Source organism: Poecilia formosa, unplaced genomic scaffold (genome assembly GCF_000485575.1).
Source record: "Poecilia formosa unplaced genomic scaffold, Poecilia_formosa-5.1.2 Scaffold63, whole genome shotgun sequence".
Lineage (NCBI taxonomy): Eukaryota > Metazoa > Chordata > Actinopteri > Cyprinodontiformes > Poeciliidae > Poecilia > Poecilia formosa.
This window is the reverse complement of record NW_006800002.1, coordinates 2,456,938-2,476,532: the sequence shown is the minus strand read 5'-3', so window position 1 is coordinate 2,476,532 and position 19,595 is coordinate 2,456,938. Positions and strand designations below refer to the sequence as shown.

General features: G+C 38.5%; 1 protein-coding gene across 6 annotated transcripts in view; it reads right to left on the bottom strand.

Moving 5' to 3' along the window:
• Positions 1-19,595, bottom strand: part of plch1 (phospholipase C, eta 1) — a 71,894-nt gene that overhangs the window by 36,523 nt on the left and 15,776 nt on the right. For 2 of the 6 annotated variants that reach the window (XM_007554448.2, XM_016672612.1), the window contains one exon: positions 3,549-3,695. In XM_007554448.2, the coding sequence (XP_007554510.1) occupies positions 3,549-3,695 (147 nt within the window). Of the gene's footprint in view, positions 1-3,548; positions 3,696-11,597; positions 12,087-19,595 lie in introns of those variants that run through there. The other 4 variants (XM_016672614.1, XM_016672613.1, XM_007554446.2 and 1 more) reach the window with 4 other exon arrangements.

The following is a 19,595-nucleotide window of genomic DNA, read 5'->3' as shown; positions in this document are numbered from 1 at the left end:
TTGCATTAAAAAAAAGAGTTGAAAATTATTAAATGCCCAAACATAAAACAAAAATACATAAAAGACCAGTAAAGACAAAAATAAACAGCCACGATAAAAAAAAAGAATCAAACTTTTATCTAAAAAATTTTCACTTTTTGTCAGAATTCTGGGATTAAAGTGCTGAAAGCCAAATTTCACTTTTAAAGCATGGCAACCCATAATGGCAACTCCTACAGCGGTGTTCCTGCAGTCACTGCTTAAATCAAATGAATTGAATTGTCCTTGTAGTTGAATCAAAACCATTTCAACTCCAAAACTTTTAGATTACCAGAAGAGATTAAAACATAAGGGAGTACAGCAATGTATCCGAAACAATGCATTAAATAAAAGCCATTATAAAAGTTAATGTGGAGTTTATATACATTTTTAACTATATCTGTCCTGATTTAACTCATTGTGCCAGTAGTCACCTTATGGTGCAAGAAGAGAGTCCAGGATAAAAGCTTATACTAAGAGATAAAAATACAGAATCAAAAAAGTAAAAAAACAACAAAAAAATCCCATCCTTTGCAAAGAAAACTTGAAGTTAGCTGACCAGCATACTGAAGTGTGAGCTTGCACAAAACTGGTAGCAACCCTCTTACCCTTTCAAACTCTAATTATTTGGAGCGTCATGACAAAGAGTTGAAAGTAAAATTCAAAACGAATAAAAGCCAAACTGTTTAAGATAAACCGTGAACAAAATGATGTTCCTCCACGTTCTCCTCTTCCGTCTGTGATCTGTAACAATAGAGAGTAAGCAACTGCCGCAGGCGTCAGAGAGTTTCACGCTCTAATGAGATTGGTGTATAAACCCGGCTATCTGAGATCCCGTGTCTGTGTTAAGAACAGCCTGCAGTAAACTGTGTCCTGCTCTGAATTTTACACAGATGCTCCTCATGCATTTTCAATTTCAGCCCGCGTCCACCACTGTGGAAATGTGTTTCGATCGCTTCAAGAACCTCACCGACCTGAATGATTTATCTCATTAAAACAATAAAACTTAGTTGTTTTTTTTAAAGTATCCCCAGTTAAACATTACACTTTGCGATAACCTCCTTGGAAATCATGCACGACCGCTTTCCCGACACATTAAATTTCAGTTTTTCTGTTACATAATCTCGGCTCTTTAATGCTGCTGTGACTGACAAACAATATGGCAGCCTTGTTTCAACCTTCTGCACACACACACACACAAGCGCATTAAATTAAATAACCAGGACATTGTTGTCTTGTTTCTCGTTATGTCAACAGAGATGATCTCAGCAGCTTATCTGATCTTGACATTTCACCAGCACACATACACACACACGCATGCACACGCACACACACATGCACCCACGCACGTACATGTATTGTCATTTACACACAAACAGGGGGACAGATGTGTGTTTCAGCTGGTAGGATGTGTGAAGCCTGCCTGATAAAGAAGCGACAATGATGCTTTGACAGGGCAGTGAGATGTTTAATGTTAAGCCCCTCAGAGCCGCAGCAGTGTGGCAGACTGGGATTAAAAAAAAAAAAACTTCAACAGACACTCTAGGAAAAACAGGAGGTTTATCAGGAAAGGAAGTAGTGAAAAGATTATCACGATTTACAATGCACAATTCTAATTATTTGAAAATGTTTGTGGTTTTTTTGTAGCTTCTTAAACTCAGATTCACACAGTCAGAGCTGCTTTTCATTTACTTCAACAGCACCAAAAACACCAGTCAAAGATTAAAACGTACCATTTTATGTCATTTTACACACTTGTTACATGTCGTACTTGGTCGGTTTAAACACTTTTTTCATGTACGATCTACAGACAACTACATTCAAAAAAAATGTATCAAACATTTCTTTAACAATTTCCAGCTTTGTTCCTCAGGTGGGATTGTATAGCTGTCTGCACCACTGCCTTGCAGAGACGGTCCTGGGTTCAAATGCCGTTCAGGGACTTTCTGCATGTAGCTTGCATCTTCTCCTCGTGAATGGATGCTGGTTAATTTGTTCTATTACACTTTTGTTTTGTCAGTAGTGACTTTGATTGAACAGCAGACAGACAGGAAACAAGGTGGAGATAGAGAGGAACATGCAGCAAGTGGCCCGCGTCCAGGATCTAAACTCAGGATTTAAACTCAGGAAAACCACATTGAGGACTGTAGTTCTGCCAACTGCGCCACTCAGCACCCTGTCCCTTAGCGTTTTGCATTTGAAGAGTTTTGTTCCTTCTGGGGTTAAGCTTTCATGCTGACCAAGTATACATTTCAAGCACCAGTTTGTTCCCACCTCGGGAATGTTTTGCTCTCAGCAACAATTAATATTAATATGTTCTCATATGTAACTAAGCATCAGTTTCTTCCCATTTTGTTTGTTGCCAACATTTTCTGCAGACCATCGATGAGTTTTGCTCCCGCCTTGCGAAAGACGATCCATCAGTTTGTTCCTACCTTCACTTATTTTCCTATAAACCACAGATTTGTATTTCATTGCAATCTAGGTATATCATACAATTTTAGGCACTCAGTCTCAGCACCCCAGCCCAAATTATTTTATGGATTTTAGTGTTTTTTTTGCCATCTTTAGATCATAAATGACCACTTCCTGTCCACTATTTTGAACACTTTTTGGATGTACAGCTCTCCACAGTGTGTCTGTTTGTGCCGTCTTCTCTTCATTCTTTCCAAAATGTCACCTTGCCAGCCTCTGCACAAATTGTTGCCAATTTTGCCTTTTGTTTTCTGACATTTTTGTAATTCTTAACATTAACATCAGGTTTTCTTCACGTCTTTCAACATCACCACGAGACAAATTCCTTCTGGAAATATCCCAAAACTATTGAAGACTAAAAAAACTGATTCACTGGAACTAAGAATGATCTACTTCGTTTTAACAGGAAAAGCTATTGTTTTTGTTTTCTTGTCTTTTGCTAAATGTCCATCAGAAAGGGAGCATTTGTCAAATTCACTGTAAGGTCAAATCAAATGGTGTGAAATGATAAAACCGTACGGAAAATATTCAGACCACTTTAAATGTTTCACTCTTTTCCAAAAGGTTTCAAAAGGTGTCATGAATCTACATTCAGAATCCCATCTTAACAGAAATGTAGAATTTTTTGCAATTTTTTAAAAAAATCGAACTGAAATATCACGTATCTTTTTTAAATAAATTTGCAAAAATGTCTACATTTATTTTTTTTCTGTCGAGGTGAGTGTACATTCATGAAAAACAATATGAACTCTTTCGATTTTAGCAAATGCCTGCAATGAAACAAAGAGTGAAAATTTTTAAGTAGTCTGAATACTTTCCGTACCCACTGTTGGGTCTTCATTATATTATTCTGTAAACCTCTGAAAGGCAAGAAAATAATAAAACATGTCATAACTATAATTATTATTATTCCCTGTGATTCTGACAGAGATGCATCTAACCTGGATGCTAAAATAAAGCAAAACAGTCTTAAAATAAAAATGAAAACACAGACTGCACATTAGCTGACATGTTATTGCGAAAGCAGATGTGTCCATCAAAGTCCTTCTACTCACTCTTTGCTTTCTCACTCTTGCGTGAAGGCTTCCAGCGGATGCAGGAGCGATGCTCATCCAGGTAGAAGAGTCGAACCAGTCCTTTGGATCCCGCCTTCAGCTTCACCATCTGCGTCCCGGACTGCATCACACTCATGCATCGCTCCACTGCGGACAACGACACACAACAACCGCGCTGAGAAAACTCATTTAAAACACAAAGGGAGCAGGTGTGTGTGGATTTATTTATATTTTCTCAGAAGGAAGTAAGGTGACGTGTCACAGAGTCGCACAGTCATTAGCAGACAGCAGCTGATGTGACTCAGCGTCCAAGGTGCAACAGAGATGCCACTGTGTGAAGGCACAAGGCTGCTTCTCTGTTACCCACTGACCTGCTGCCGGGAGAAACTCAGCAGAGGGAATAAATAGAAATGGCCCAAAGAGGGACACTCATCTCATCTGTATCTTTCTCTGTTCTTAGTTTCGCTGAAAGCCTGAGGGCTGTTCAAGAAAAAAAAAAAAAACTTTGCATCATGCTGAGGCAGGTGGAATGTGTTTTTTTTTCTTACACACAGAAACAGTGTCTGTTTCTGAGATTTCCACCAAGTGCTAAAGCAGTAAATGGGCAAATCACTGCTTTAAAGGGGTGATGGTATGTGTTTTACATGCACACTGAATCATTTCATAGCACAATCAAGTAACTATGCTGTCTTTAGTTGTTATAAAAATGCTCACATATGGCTTTGACTTTGCGATTTAAGTCCTTGATATTGTGTCTCTGTCTCTTTAAGAAAGCCCTGCTCTTTCCAACACTCCGCCTTCAGGAAGTTATCACAACGGCGCTCATCTATCAACGCTTTAACAACGTTTTTATCAGCGTTTTACCAATAAGCAGTTTGCATTATGAGCTCAGCAGATGTGCAGTTCCACCTGGTGTTTGTTAATTGCTGCTGGCTAGTCTGAAGGAGCTGAGTGGGGAGGTTTTTGCGGGATGGCTGCTCTGTGAGAAGGAAGTTTGTAAGCTTGGGTTCTGCAGCTCTGAGGAGGAGCTTCGTCTTCAAAAGCGGCGCTCGGTCCCACCAAGAGTGTTTCACAGCTGACTGGTTGCCAAGGGAGATTAAAGGATTTCTCAAACATGCATGAAGGAGTCAAAGCAACACTTCAGGTGTGTTGTTGATGAGGGAATAGCATTACAACATAATGTAAATTTCAAAAAAGTCAAAAAAATCTGTTAACATATTTTTAGAAGTAATTAAAAAACATCAAATCTACTTCAGCATCTTCAGATCTCAGAGTGAATACAGTCCAGGTGTCGATGGTAACCGGCTGCTCTTTGGTGTTTGCTGCTGTTTTGTTCTTCTTTTTTTTTTTGATGGGGAAAAAGAATTCAGATGAATTCATTATGGTGTCACTTTTGAATAATGCTGTATTATGTTCTAAACAGTGTGGCATTTTTAAATGTCACTACCCATCAGCTTCAACACGACTCACCCGCGAGCTGATGTGCAAACTATTTTCCGACAAAGCACTCATGGGCAGATGGTGGCTCACCAAGGCACTGCTGTGCTACAACAAGTCTGCAGCGTTCTGGCAGTCACCTAAAGCAAAGCTTTAAGTCATGGATCTTTAAATGAGCAGAAACAGGAAAAGTGGAGGAGAAAAGAGAGGCGGAGATGGGAGTATGAAGGTAGTCTGTCTGATTGCCCAACTGCCGCGTACTGCCCAGCTTTACAACAAGCATAAAAGGTAAAACTTCAGACTTTTTGTTTTTTGTGACAGCGTTTTCAAGAGACACAGACAGCAATGTCAACAAAAAGTGAAATTTCCATCCTCATTAGTGGAGCCTGTTATGTACGTACGAGCACATTCACTGTGCTGCAGATGTAGGACACAAAGCATGCTTCAGCAGCACAGATATATAAACTAAAACTCACATCGCATGTTGAAAGGTAAAGCATCTGCTCTTTTCATATTTTCAATATTTGATGTCTAGTTTAGTTAAAGATCAGCATCTGACAGGGAGAAAACCTGAATGCATATCCATCAATATACAGGATCAATAAATACTTAATTTGGAATTAAGTATTTATTGATTACATGTCTCATGTTGGGGGTGCTTTGTTCTGTGTTATTCAAAGTGCTGGTTTCCCACCATATAGAAAATTCAATTTTGCTCTCATTTGACCTGAGACACATTTTCTTTTTGTCTCCTACTTGGAAAACGTTAAATAAAACTTCTTAAGACTTTATTTCAGACCAGATTTATGGCTCTCTCCCTTGACTACCTCAGATTAATGCTCTGATTTAATCTAGGCCTCTTTTAATTGTCTCAACAACTTTGTCCCCAAAACATCCGGCGTGTTCTTGGGTTTTCATTACGCTGCTTGCTCACTACTACTTCATATGTCAGGCTGCAGAGCTGTAGGCGCTGGAGAATTTGAATACCTTTTGAGGAAGTAATTCAGCCATTTCATTCAGGTGTGTTGGATCAGGGACACATCAAAAGGTTGCAGGACACTGGAACTGAAGATCCCTGCTGTATAGAATATGTATTGGGTGATGTAAAAAGGTGTAAGAAATTCAATATACTACTAAAATGACTGCTACTGTACTAGGACAACGTTATCATTATGTCACTGTCATGTTATTTCCCTTAGCAATTTCTCCACATGTTTATGGATGCCTACCAATAGCTAGCCAGAATATGAGAGAGTCAGCCCTACTGTTAGAGCCATTTCGAGCATTCTGCATCCTGACGTGAGTGAATCTCAGTATAGACAAAGAGTCCCTAATATTTAAGTAGGAGTTGTGTAAATTCATTAGAAGTACATCAGTGAACAAGCATGAATAAATAAATAAATAAATAAATAGCATGTATTATTGTTGTTACATGTTTTGTCTTTGCATTTCAGGCATACTATACAAAGCAGCTGTGCCACTGTGTGCCATTTCATGCATTTGCCATTTCGACTCAATTGTCATAAAACTTTATTATTGTAATGTTATGACTTTATTCTTGTAATTTAAAATAAAAATCATAGCCTGGACCTAATATTCAGTCATAGAGTCGGCCTGAAGCCTAAATAAATAGAAGCTTGTAAAAAGCTTGTCAAAAAAGATGGCGGCCTTGGGCAAGTTGACATCACTGTTAACTATGGAAATCCAATGAGTTTCTATAATTCAGATGTTCCAAACAAATTTCCAAAAGTTAAATCTTCAAAAACCAAACAAAAAAAGATTAATCAAATTATTGTCCAGCCTTACCAGTGCCACAGAAAGTTGTTTTACTTATCTAGAAATAGACAGCGGTAACCTAAGGGTCAAATTACATATATAACAAAATTATATAGATAGAAAGGTGAAGATATAAAGGTATTTAATAAGAGCAAGATCCATAACAGAGTTTTGGGGTAAGTTAATTGTACGTCAAAAATGGGATCAGTTAAGCAAATTAGTCAAGACCAAACTGTGCAGCAGTTTTCAAAACTGAACATTTTTTGAATATTCACATCTTAAAGTAAAAGATTGATGAACATGGTTGTTTTTGGTATCCAGCTGTGACAAAGTTTGACAAATGAAAAACTTTACAAAAATTTAAGGGTAAAATATTCTTTTTTTTTCTAAAGTAGTAGGATTTCGGTGGTGTTGCAAAAAGCACACATTCAGAAGCTGCTCACAAAAACACCAAAATGCCTCTTCTGATGACACGGATGATTATCTTCAAAGACAGCTAAAGTCAAACCACTCATGGCGCTAAAACACATGTTTAAGCATGCTTGACAGTGCACACACTCAGCAGAGCGCTTGTCAACAGCCTCTCTATCCCGAGGACAGGCTTTGGTATGAATTTTGTTTGGATATTTGACAAGTTTTTCTTGGTCGCAGATGCTTACTCCAGGGATTATAAAACATACAAAAAAACACATGAATCCTGGAAATTTAAATCACCTAACACAGTGAAAAGAAAGCCATATATCCATTAAGGAGATCACAAGCTGCCATGTACAGTAATTGTGGAGTTTCTGGGAATCTGTTTTACAAATGCAGCTGGATTTTAGTTCATTGCTAATTGTATTAAATTTCAGCTTGTCACTGGAAGTAGGGAGAGATCTCTGACAAGGGATGTGGCATGATGGATTTAGAGAAAACCTAATGGATTGCTAGGGTCAAGCTTTCTAGCATCTGAGCATGACGTTACATAAAATACAAGGGATTACTGTTGTGAAAATCCGAGATTACAATTGGTTAAATAACAAGCCACGGCAACTAAAATTTAGAGAGACGTCTTCGCATGTCGTCTCTCTGACTGTCGAATGGGAGGAGGTAATATAAGAGTTTAAATATTGCCTTTTTCCCAAAACTCTCATTATACATTTTTATATGTCTAAACGTGTTGATTTTTAGGGGATCAAAGTCTGTCCTATTTGAGAAGCAAGGTCTGGGTCAATATTTTTTTTTTTGCCTCATTTCTTTGTTGAAGAGCAGCACTTATACTGGATGCTAACAGATGTTTGCAACAATTACTTTTACGTATAGAATCTAAAGTAACAACACCGGTAAAGTAAAATGACTTCATCTTCAGCGATCTGAAACACAGAATTGACCCATTGTAGCTTGGTTAACTAGCGGACTGTTTGCTTTGTCGTTGTTGACCAGCAGAGTGACGGAAAGAAAAACCAGAGACTTAAAGTTTTTTTAAAAATCTTGGCTGAGGACTGCAAGGAGGAGCTTTGAGAAAATGGGCGGAGCTTTGTATGAGGTAGCCTTTATGCCTCCCTAAATGGCTACCAGAGGAGATTCAAGTATTCCTCAAACATGCATGAAAGTTGAGCATCAAAATATTGCATCACAAATCTTTTTGTGCGTACACAACTGTTCTACATGGGGCCACAGGTTACTGAACAATCATGTTTTTTGGCCTCTGAGAGGAAGCCGGAGTTCCCCGAAAAAACCCATGAATACACAAAGAGAAATAGTGAACACAAGCAGAAAGCCAAGCCGAGATTCAAACCCAGGACTTGTTGCTGCAAAGCAACTGTGCTACCAACTGTACCACCGCGCAGCCTCCCTATATTTATCCATAAATTTATAGTTGCATCATTTTCTAATATTGTGCAAACCTTGTCTCAACCATTAACTCTTCCATTATAAGCCAACATGTTTCCGTAGGGATTAAACAAACCTCAAAGCTACTCAAATAATTATTTATGAGCAAATATTTGTTGAGAAAACTTTAACAATAAGTTACACAAAAGCAACGAGATTATGAGGAGAGAACTTAGTCCGAGAAATGTGTTACTCCAAAACAAAATAAAATAGGTCACAATGAGTCATTCATCTTGTTGGGCCACATTTGAAATCGACAGCATCGTTAACTACTGAATTCAGAGTCGTACTGTGGCTTCAAGTACTGATCAAATCCAATAGTTATGATGAGAAGAGATACTCACAGACAAACAAAAAAAACTTGTGACAACAATGTAGGGCAGAATAAAGCAAATGAATACTTTTCATAATTCCTAAAATGATTGAGATTGCTCTTAAATCATGTCCTTTAAGATAAATGTGTTATTTTTCCTTACAAAGAAATCTTGTCAGTCTTTGGCCAAAACAAAAAAGCATCTGAAGATGCAGGACTGACATTTCAAAGTGATAACTTCATAAAAGACGTAGCCTACAGCCATTACACTCCCACCAATTCTTGATATATATATATATAGTTTTTTTTTTCAAACTGATTCTCCAGCAACTCACCATCACGATTTTACGACAAGTACTTCAATTTAAATCAACTAGGCATGAAAACTGAAAAAGTGGACAGAAAACCCCGTGGGCGACGTATTATCTGTCTGGGAACAGGAAGTCAGATGATGATCCTAGATGAGAATTAATGCCCAGTAGATTTTTTTTATTCTTTTCCATTAATTGCTCTGTGCCCTAAACATTTTCATCATTCATCTCTTCCTCCATGTCCATTTAAGCAATAATCCTCAGATCATATAAGTCAGACAATATCATTATCTATCCGGCCGCAGAGACGGAAAATAGGACTTGGTATCTCTTTAACCCCCAGCTGTCAAATTGATGTGATCCTGTACGGCCCTGTGCCATGCTTTGTGGTCTTTACAATGTCTGGGTTTGATCAGTACTCGCTGTGTAATCCTACAGAGGATTTAAAAAGACAAGAATGCTTCACCCTCATAATGATACCTTGAATGTGTGTTCATATCCAATCATTTATTTTGTTTTATTAGGATTGAATGTGACAATCTGATACAAAGCTGTGCATCAAACTAAAGTGGAAGAAACAATAATAAATGGTTTGGAAATCATTTCTGTTCTTTTTTTTTAAATCAAAACAATTAAAACTCAATAAAATTGGATGTGGAGCATATCTATGAACAGCAGTTTTTAAAGTCTTGCTAGAGATTTCAAGGTCTGGACTCTGATTGGGCCATTCTGTGGTATAAAAATACCTTCATCTAAAACGTGGGAGTTGAAATAATTTTCATTTCAGGTCAAGATCCAGAATGTCCTCAAAGGGCCGACTCTGGCAGAATCTATTGATAAAACTATCCAATGACAAACGGTTCAACTAAATGGCCGTCTCTGCATTGGATGAGTTCCTCTTGAAAATAAATTACATTAAACATCTTTTCACCTTTATGTAATTTGGCAAAAAAAATTATACATTTTGAAAGATTTTTTTTCCATTTCATTTTACAGATATGTAGAAAATGTTAATAAAACACTACAAAATACACTTAATGGTCTTAAATATGACTATTGGTAACGCAAGAACATGCACACTAAAAAACGAGAACAGGTGGTCCAACTTAGAAATATTGCGCTAATTCGTCACAAGTAATCAAATTAAGTTCATCCAAGTTCATTTTTAAATTTTACTAAGTTGTAAAGGTAAGCAAAGTAAGTTTGACCAACTTCACTCAATTACTTGTCACCGATAAACACATATTTTAAAAGTTGGAACTCCATTCTCTTTTTGTAAGTGTGTCTTATTTGCTTGTGTCTTCAGTGTTTGTAGCTGATCCACTGCATCCATGTGTGTAAAAAACAAAAAAATCAACTCATCATCTCTGTAGGCGCAGAGCATAGAGGAGATCAAAGCTTTGTCTTGGCAAAGAGACCGAAGCCAATTCAAACACATTTTAATAGGGTAGGTGATGAAGAAAGCCCTTCCTCACTTAGATCCGTCTAAGGAGACTAAAACACAGAGCACCTGGTGTGACATTATCAGTGACGCTGATTTTTATTCAGCTGTCGTCCTCAATCAGAAAAAGCCACACACAAAAAAAAATTCAAATAAAAAATCAGGAGTAATGTTTTGATTCTTCTGTAAAACATCTCTCTATTTTTAACAGTACTGGAAGTAAGTTGAACGGACAACACTGCGTAGTTTCTACATGATTTATTCATATCTACATACATTTATATTCACTGGCATCTGCCCGGTTCTTCATGCACTATTCATGCGTCGGAAGGCGCCCGTGCCAAAACAACGTGGCAGCCGATTCAACTGTGATGCAACACAAGGAGCGCGGCAATCAGACGACAACACAATGGGTCTGAATGGAGGGGCTGGCTCCGGCGGTCGCCTCTTGCGACCTGACGGGTGATTGTGTGCAGAGGTTTAATCATGATGTGCTTCAGCTTTGGTTGGCTGGCTGGCTCTGAATCGCATAAATAACACATGATTAGTGAAAACGACCGCCGGTGAATTTACCCACAGTCTAATAAACAAGATTTCTGAAGGTTCAAAGTGACGGTTTTTGCTCATCCTGGAAATGTTTTTTGATGCATAAACATGAGTATCTGCTCCGTGTGATGTTATAAATAGCACGAGCACGAAAAATGATCGCCATGCAACCTGACTGTCAGCGATGCCTGCGTTGGAAAATGGCCTGCGCTGTGACAGAAGAAGGAAAACCTGTCGATTAAAGTAGGAAAAGTTGGATAAGGTAGAGGAAAGATGCTTTATTTTTTGGCAGTTAGTTTCCTTAAATGTCACAAAAATGACAATTTCACACCACATTTTTTGTTCCACCTTACCAGTTTGGGAGAGTCTGCATTTGTGCGGCACGGCCACGGTGCCTCCGATGTGGTAAATGTTACACGCCAGGAGGGACGCCCCGGAGGATTTTTCGACGGCGCCGTAGAAAAAGGTCGATCGCACTTTTCTCTTCGACAAAACCGCGCGACTGAAAAGCGAAGAACAGATTTCACCCATTTCTTGGTCAGGACGCGCAGAGAACAGCCAGAGTTAGGGTCAGTCCCAGAACGCAGCAGGAGCAGCTGCGGATGAAGTTGAAACCATCAGCTTTTCCTCTGACTTCAGACTTGACTGAATTCAGACTTCAAATGTGGAGAAAACACTTCAAAACTCCTGCTGTTCATCTTCCTCTTCCCCCGTGATCTGATCTGCAACGGCGCTTTCGTCTGTTTGGAAACACACACACACACTCACACACACGTCTACCTTTCTGGTCATCTGTTCTCCACTCCCACCTCCTGTTTTGCCATCCACTTCTCTCTGATGTTCGCAGCTCTCTCAGAACATGTGCAGCTGAGGCCGCTGCCGCAGCGCAGATTTAGAAAGCGCGATTTAGCAGCTCTGTTATTGTTGCTTATTGCGTGATTATGGGAAGAGAATGGGGCAGCTTACCGGGTGGGTTCATTCAGGTCAACCAGTGGAATGCGGGGATAAAAAACGATGACATAACATTCATAATAATGCACTACCAGAAGTAAGATTTAATGGCTGGACATGTGGGATGATGCGTGTCTGCTTGTGTGATAACAGACGAGTCAATCAACGCACATCTGGCTGTCTTTCGTGTAACGCTCCCCTGATTCAGAGGCCTTTTTTTTTCTTTTTTTTTTTTTTTTTGGTCTGTTACAGTTTGTCTGTTCAGAAACTGCCTGCACATTGTTATTAGGCCTTGGTTTAGAGGTTGCTGCAGTTTGCCTTTTTTCCATTTAATTTTTTTTTTTTTTTTTTTTTGGTCTGTTACAGTTTGTCTGTTCACAGTGTGACTGCAAGTTGATAGAAAACCTGAGTTAAGTTGTTTTTTACAGGGCATTTCTGTTGATGTGGCTACTTTAATTTCCAATAAGAGCTGGAGTGATTAATCGTCATTAATCGTGATTAATCGTCATTAATCGCGATTAATCAGATTTATTGCGATTAATCAAGTCATTTATTAATCAATAGCCAATTGATTAATTGATTAATTGATTAATAAATTACTTGCACACCCGTTTCACCCTCTAAATGTTCTGTTTACATATGGTCTCTGGACTTCGAATTTGAACAATGAAAATTATAATTAATATATCATTATAATTATAAACTCCAAAAATCTAACACCAGTCTAAAACACCACACATGTTGCACATTCATGGGGAAAAGTCCTACATTCACACGATTTGTGTCTGATGGATCTGTTTCTAATCTGTAAAGTTTCTTATGGCAAAATCTGTTTGAAAAGAAGAGTTACAATAACGATACTATAAATGTTTGGTATTTTACACCATGCAGTTTCCTGCAAATAACATGGCCGACTTGTGTTAAGGAGACATAGGTTATTTGCTGCCGCACTTCAAAACATAAAAACCATACCTGAAGAGGAAAAACTCTTCAGGTATGGAAAAACTCTTCATAAACTTATTAAGAAATGTAAACCTGATATAGTCTCGTTTTAGACTACTTTTGCATTGCATTGTTGTAAAGCAACTGAAGTTTCTGAAGCTTATAAAAAATGAAATGTCTGCCAGAACTGGGATTCCAATTTAGAAAGTTGCATAAACAGCAGTATTACCTGATACTGCAGAATATGTGATTTAATCTCCGCCTGACATAATTTTTTTTTATTATTAATCTTATCTTTTGTATATCACAAATACACCACTGCTCAAGAAACAAAAGCAAAAGTCACAGCAATAACCTTAAATTGTTGCTTAATCTCATGCTATGCTATGCACACCTAGAGCTTAAAATGGCTGACACAGCAGAGGACTTCATAGATCTCTTCCAATTAATTCAGACTTTTTACCACTTGAGAGCTCCCATAGTCAGGTTATAAACCAAGGGGGCCGACTTTGGGCTCTCGAGGACCCTCGAGAACCCAGTTCTTTCCCTGGTTTAACGCACCTGGATCAAAGGATGGCTCATTAGAAGGCCTAAGAGGAGCATTGACAAGGTGAAAAGGTTGTTACTACCACCAGGGAGAGAACTAAAACGTGCAGGATGCTGGCCCTCGAGCACCGACTTTGGGCACCACTGTTATAGACAGACGATTGAAAGTCCAATCTTATTTAGATACAACAAAATCCAACCTGGCATCTGAACTTTCATTTCATCTTCTGTCCAGTTGTATCTCGTATCTATTACCACACAACCTCTTTTAGGGCAGAAGTCACAGCTATTTCTGGAAGCATAGACAGCTTCAAGGAAGTACATCGTTATCATGTTGCGTTACCGGTACGCCTCGTGATTGTTAATAAATCAAACCAGTTTCCCCACCATGCAGCCAGAATGAAGTAAAACTCAGTGTGGCATCACAAATGCCAACTTCACAGATAAATGGAACAGCGGGAGGCAATAATGTCAGACATCAAATGACTAATGGACTCTTTTGGTGAAGAGCAGATTGAACAACCTGCACACCTCTGTGAACGGGCACCATCAGGAATCTCACCTGTAGCTCCACAATCTCAATTGTACCAGGTAGTTAGACCTAACGCTGGGTTGTCACCTCATTCTGTGTTTTTGTCTTAAATATTCCCACTGATTATTAATTACAAATTATACAAAAATATGCTCATTTTTACTTTTTTCAGCTTAAGTCATAAGTGGGTAACACAGCATCAGGAAAATAACTGCAATATAGGTGTTAAAAAATGTGATCATATTGATCTACATCAGACGCCTCCCACCCGTCTCCTCAGAGCCCACTGACCTGCATCAATATATCGATCAATCAATCAATCAATCAATCAATCAATCAATCAATCAATTTATACCAATAGGTAGATTTGGTTAAAGTGAGGTGAGTCAGCTTTGGTGCCAGACATTACATCGTCACAACAATAAATATAAATATAACATGATTCAAAATGGCCCCAGAGTTCAATACTTTGAAATATTAAAAACCATAAAAACAGTTTAAAAAAGCAGACTCAAATACAGCAGCCTCGTTAGGACAAGCTTCAGAAATAAGATAAGATAAAATAAACTAAAGCTAGCATTGTAATATTAATATTAAAACAACACTAAATTGAATTTTGGAAGCTTATGCCAAATTACGTGCAAGAAGAGCGTTTACGCATATCGTTTGACGAGTTATAGCTGACAAATTATTGTACTTGCAGCCCTCCTTTGCAAATGAAATATGGAGATTGTGATTCAATATATTGTTCAAGCTTAGTTTTTAAAAAATGACCTGTCCAGAGCGTATCCCACCTCTCGCTGACCTTATGACCAGGAAGGAAAAGTGTTTTTAGATAATTGATGGAATGGAGAAAGATGAAAGCAGATTGTTTAAAATTTACTGTTTAGTTTTGTTCTACACGGAAATGTCATTTTAGTTTAACTAAAATCTAAGATGCATAATTTGACTTGAATGGAAACGGTTCTTTGATTGTGCTTTGAACATAAAAACCTGAGGCACACAAATTGTGTCAGAAGGATAAAAGTTTAATGCAAATCTACAAACATAAAGAGAACTGTCACTTTGAGGGGGTTTGTTATCTCTGCAGGTGTGATAATCCCATGTTTCAATATAATTCTCCTTACACTGCAAAGGAGTTATTTCCTTTAATGGGCTATTTAAATGGAAAATGTTATTTATTTATCTTTGTTAGCCAGATAACACCACGGATTTTATAACCACGCCGAGGTAATAGATGAGAAACTCCAAATTTTACCTCCTATAATCCAATAATAAGTTTATCAGAAATATTGGCCTGAATTTGAGATTACGACATCCAGTCCTCTTCCTGTTCAACTGTTCCTCTAAGGACACTAGGCAGCTTATAAAATTAAATTAGTCAGGCGCACAGCGCTGTGACAGATGATGACTTCTGGATAAATGCGTAGGAGAAATCAGGCCCTTTCATGGTGGGAGGAACTCTGCTGCACATTTGTGACAGTACTTAGCCAACCCCTTGACAAAAGTGGAATTGTGTCACTCGCTCAGCCAGCAGGATTCAGCACACAGCAACTGAAGGCTGGTCATATTTTATCATCATGTCATAAATTGTAAAACAGGATGATTAAGTGTCATTATTTTAAGTTCAGGTTGCCCTCTTTATTTTCTGCATTTAAGATGAAAGGTTTCCCAGCATGCAGGAAATAAACGGTAGATCACATGACTCAATCTGTTGTCAGTCGGTGTGGTCCAGAAGACTATTTAATTTAACCACCTAATTCTAGACTGGATAAGGACCCTTATTTATCTTGTGACCAGGCACTCTGGAGAAGATTACAATCCTTGGGCTGCTAAGTCTCCTAATTATGACCAATATCCACCATCTGCATGCCGACTGGTTATTTGGGAAGGATGCTAGGAAAAGTTGTCTTTGTCTTTAAAGTACGAATGTAAACTTGTAGAATTTGCTAAAACAAAAAAATACCATGTGCTTTGAGCCTAAGATTGATCTTTTTTGGTAACTTCAGATGAGTTTTGGTATAAAACACAAAATTTACCCGGATCTTAGCCAGACAACTTCGTAAACACCATTTGAAGCATTCGATTACCAAAATTAGAGAATCCTCTGATGGTAATTTAACCTATGACATGGATAAAATACATAAGACCTTTGAAAATTATTTTAAAACAGTATATTCTGCCCCAAGATCAGTTAACATAACTGCTATTGATAATTATTTGGCAGCTTTGGATCTACCTTCACTAGGTCTAATCCAAAATAAAACTCTAACTGCCCCCATCACACAGGAAGAATTAGATACAGTTATTGGACATTTGAAAAGTAATAAGTGCCCAGGTAGCGATGGGTTTCCAAATGAATGGTACAAGACGTTCAGGAAGGAGCTATCTCCTGTCCTGCTTGAATCTTTGAACTGGACATTGAGCAGAGCTGAGATCCCACCATCTTGGAGAGAAGCTGTAATATCTGTCCTCCCTAAAGAAGGGAAAAACGTTGAATACTGCGAATCATATCGCCCGATCTCAATTCTGAATGTCGACTATAAAATTTTTACATCAATAATTTCTCGGAGANAAATTAGTTTGTAGAAAAGCACGTTTCACCTGTTGCCAGAAAACAGGAAATGGGTCATCATTGAGTTTTTAAAAATCAGAATCATATGGTCAAATCAATACAGGAAGGTTCACAAGACACAAAAACAATTTTCTTCTATTATCCTCTTTATACAATACATCAAAAATACTTTAAAATATGCAAATAAACAACAAGTTTAATTCAGTTTTTGAATTAGAAAATAAAAACTGGATTGCCTAAAATGCTATAAAATGTTCCTTTACTGTAAGTGTAATCATATGTAGCAAGGGACTTTGAGCAGAAGAAACTTCCAGAAAAAGTTGTTTTTTTCTCTCTTAAATGCAAAATGTATATATATTTTTTATAAGTCTTGGCTTTATTACTGCTCTGAGTCTGTTCTTTTAGCAGATGGCTTTTCTGGAGTCAGTATACTCCAAAATCATTGGACAATGATTAATCGTTTAGTGAATTAGTTGATGATTATTTCAATAATCGATTCATCGTGATTCATCGTGATTAATCTGATTAATCGTTTGTGGAAAAACAGTAATTTCCCAACAGGTTTTTTCCCAGGCTAAAATTTAAGTAAATAATTTTTTTATTGTTGTTCAGAGTAACTTAATTATTTGTAGTTTTTTTTTAATTAAAAACTAGTACTGCAATAAAATATACTTGTTTAAAAGCAGTTTCCACACCAGGGCTGTCGTTAGACGCACTACATGTTTGCACCAAATCCTTAATGAGAAGTTTTACATCCCGGCTGAACTGACAACTCATCAGTGCAGTTCTGTGCACTTTCATTTTTATGCAAAAAAAAAAATAAAAAATCCTGCTCTTTACCTTTCACACCTAAAGGGATTTATCAAAATATAGACCAGTTTATAGCACACTAATGATGCTAAAACAGAGTGAGGGGAAAATATTTTTAAAATACACACCACTCACCTATTAGAAACATAAAAGGTTCAGAAATGATGGAGCAAAAAGAGAGAAAGACGCGCTCTTATCTCACGGCTACTCGCTTTGCCTAATTAATCCCGCTTAAGGCAGCGCTTGAGTCACCAAAGCTACAAATGGTTTCCTCGGTGCCTCCAGGGGTGCAGAGTGAGAAGAGGCACCAGAATGAAAATAAACACGACAGCAATAATGCATTCACAAGAGATGTTACCGGGGAGGGAGGGAGGGGGGAGGTGTCCCCCTGACTGCCGTAGCGCAGCACAGACATCAAAGGGGAGCAAAGTGAAGTCTGTGTGCGCTTTGGAGTACATGCGCTTGTTTCTTGAGCACATTATGATCGAGACTGATGCTGACTGTTTCTGCTAGGTTAAAGCTTCTTCTCTTCTCTCTCCTCGTTGCTGCGCAAAATGAGATACAGTATCTCTGGCGGCAGAGACAGACTGTCACGCAAACTGTCTGATGTCAGCGCCTTCATGGGAAACATGCAAAAGAAAGAGAGGGGTGGCAGGGGGAGGAGAAAAAAAGTCACGGTTGCCTCTGTGGTGCTTTAATGACACAACAGGATAGGCAGCATTGGTCCGTGTCAACTCTGGAGGAGCTGCAGAGATCTACAGCTCGGGTGGGAAGACTCTGTCGACGGGGCAACTATTTGATTGGACAAAGCGAAATCCTTAAAGTCGACTCCAGTCAAACCCAATCACCCTTAATTGAAGTCCTCTGACAGATGGAGACGCCAAGGCAAGGACAGGCAAAGCAAGAGTCGCCTTCATCCAGCTCAAGAATAACTGGGTCATCCGGGTCCGACTGTCCAATCCCAGTATGACGTCAGTACCGCTGAAACCTGCAGGACAGGCAAAGCCTCCAACAGAAACAAACCCAGACATTCCTGAACAGTTGCTTCAGAAGGATTCTCCACATTTTCTGGTCAGACACTGTCTGTAACTGCGTTTCCGTTGACCATACAACAGAGCAAACTGAAATTACGAAAACAAATTGTTTAATAGAAGCACAGCAATAAAAAAAAATAATAATCACATTTTTTTGATCAAAAGTTCTAACGTGAGGTGGTTTTTCAATTTTATCGAAATTTGAACACTTTGCAAAACTGCAAAGGAAACACTTTTCTTCCATCAAACTAGCTTGTATACAGCAGTAACTCGCTAATTTTTACGCACAGGATCCGAGGTGGAAGCGCCAAGGCAACCGAAAGACAGGCTGTCCAAAAAACACCTGGCAATGAGATCTGGAGGTAGACGTCAAAAATATGGCAGATAAGAAAGAATGGCCGTTGGACCGAGTTCTACCTTTGGTGGCCCAAACCCCAGGATGGGGTGAAGGGCAAAGAGAGATTACCCAAAATGAACATTTCATTAAGAGCAGCAAGAAGTAAGGAAAGCTATAAGAAGGGAATACAGCAAGAATGAGAGCAAAGCTGAACTTTTTGCTTTGCATTCTAGATTCTTCTAACCAAACAGGGGCTTAAAAAAAGTCAGACACGCATGAGGCTGATTACATTTTGAGAAAATGAAACGATAATTCCAATACTCGTGCATAATTTTCTTTCCGTTTTCCGTGTAGATACAGGTGTTTCTCTGCCAAGAGACGCAGAAACCACTGAACCCTAAAATCTGAAATTTTTTTCTTCCTACCCTTGCACAGTTGGAGAATGCGTACTAGGAAATGTTTGAAGTATGAAAAAGTGTGACGCTCCTGCGGTTAAGACGGCAGAAACAGATCGAGTAAGTCAGAGTGTGTGAAAAATCTTGTGTGCGCATGATAGTCCCAGGGGAGCGAGTGGGGAAGGAAAGGAAAGGAAAGGAAAGGAAAGGAAAGGAAAGGAAAGGAAAG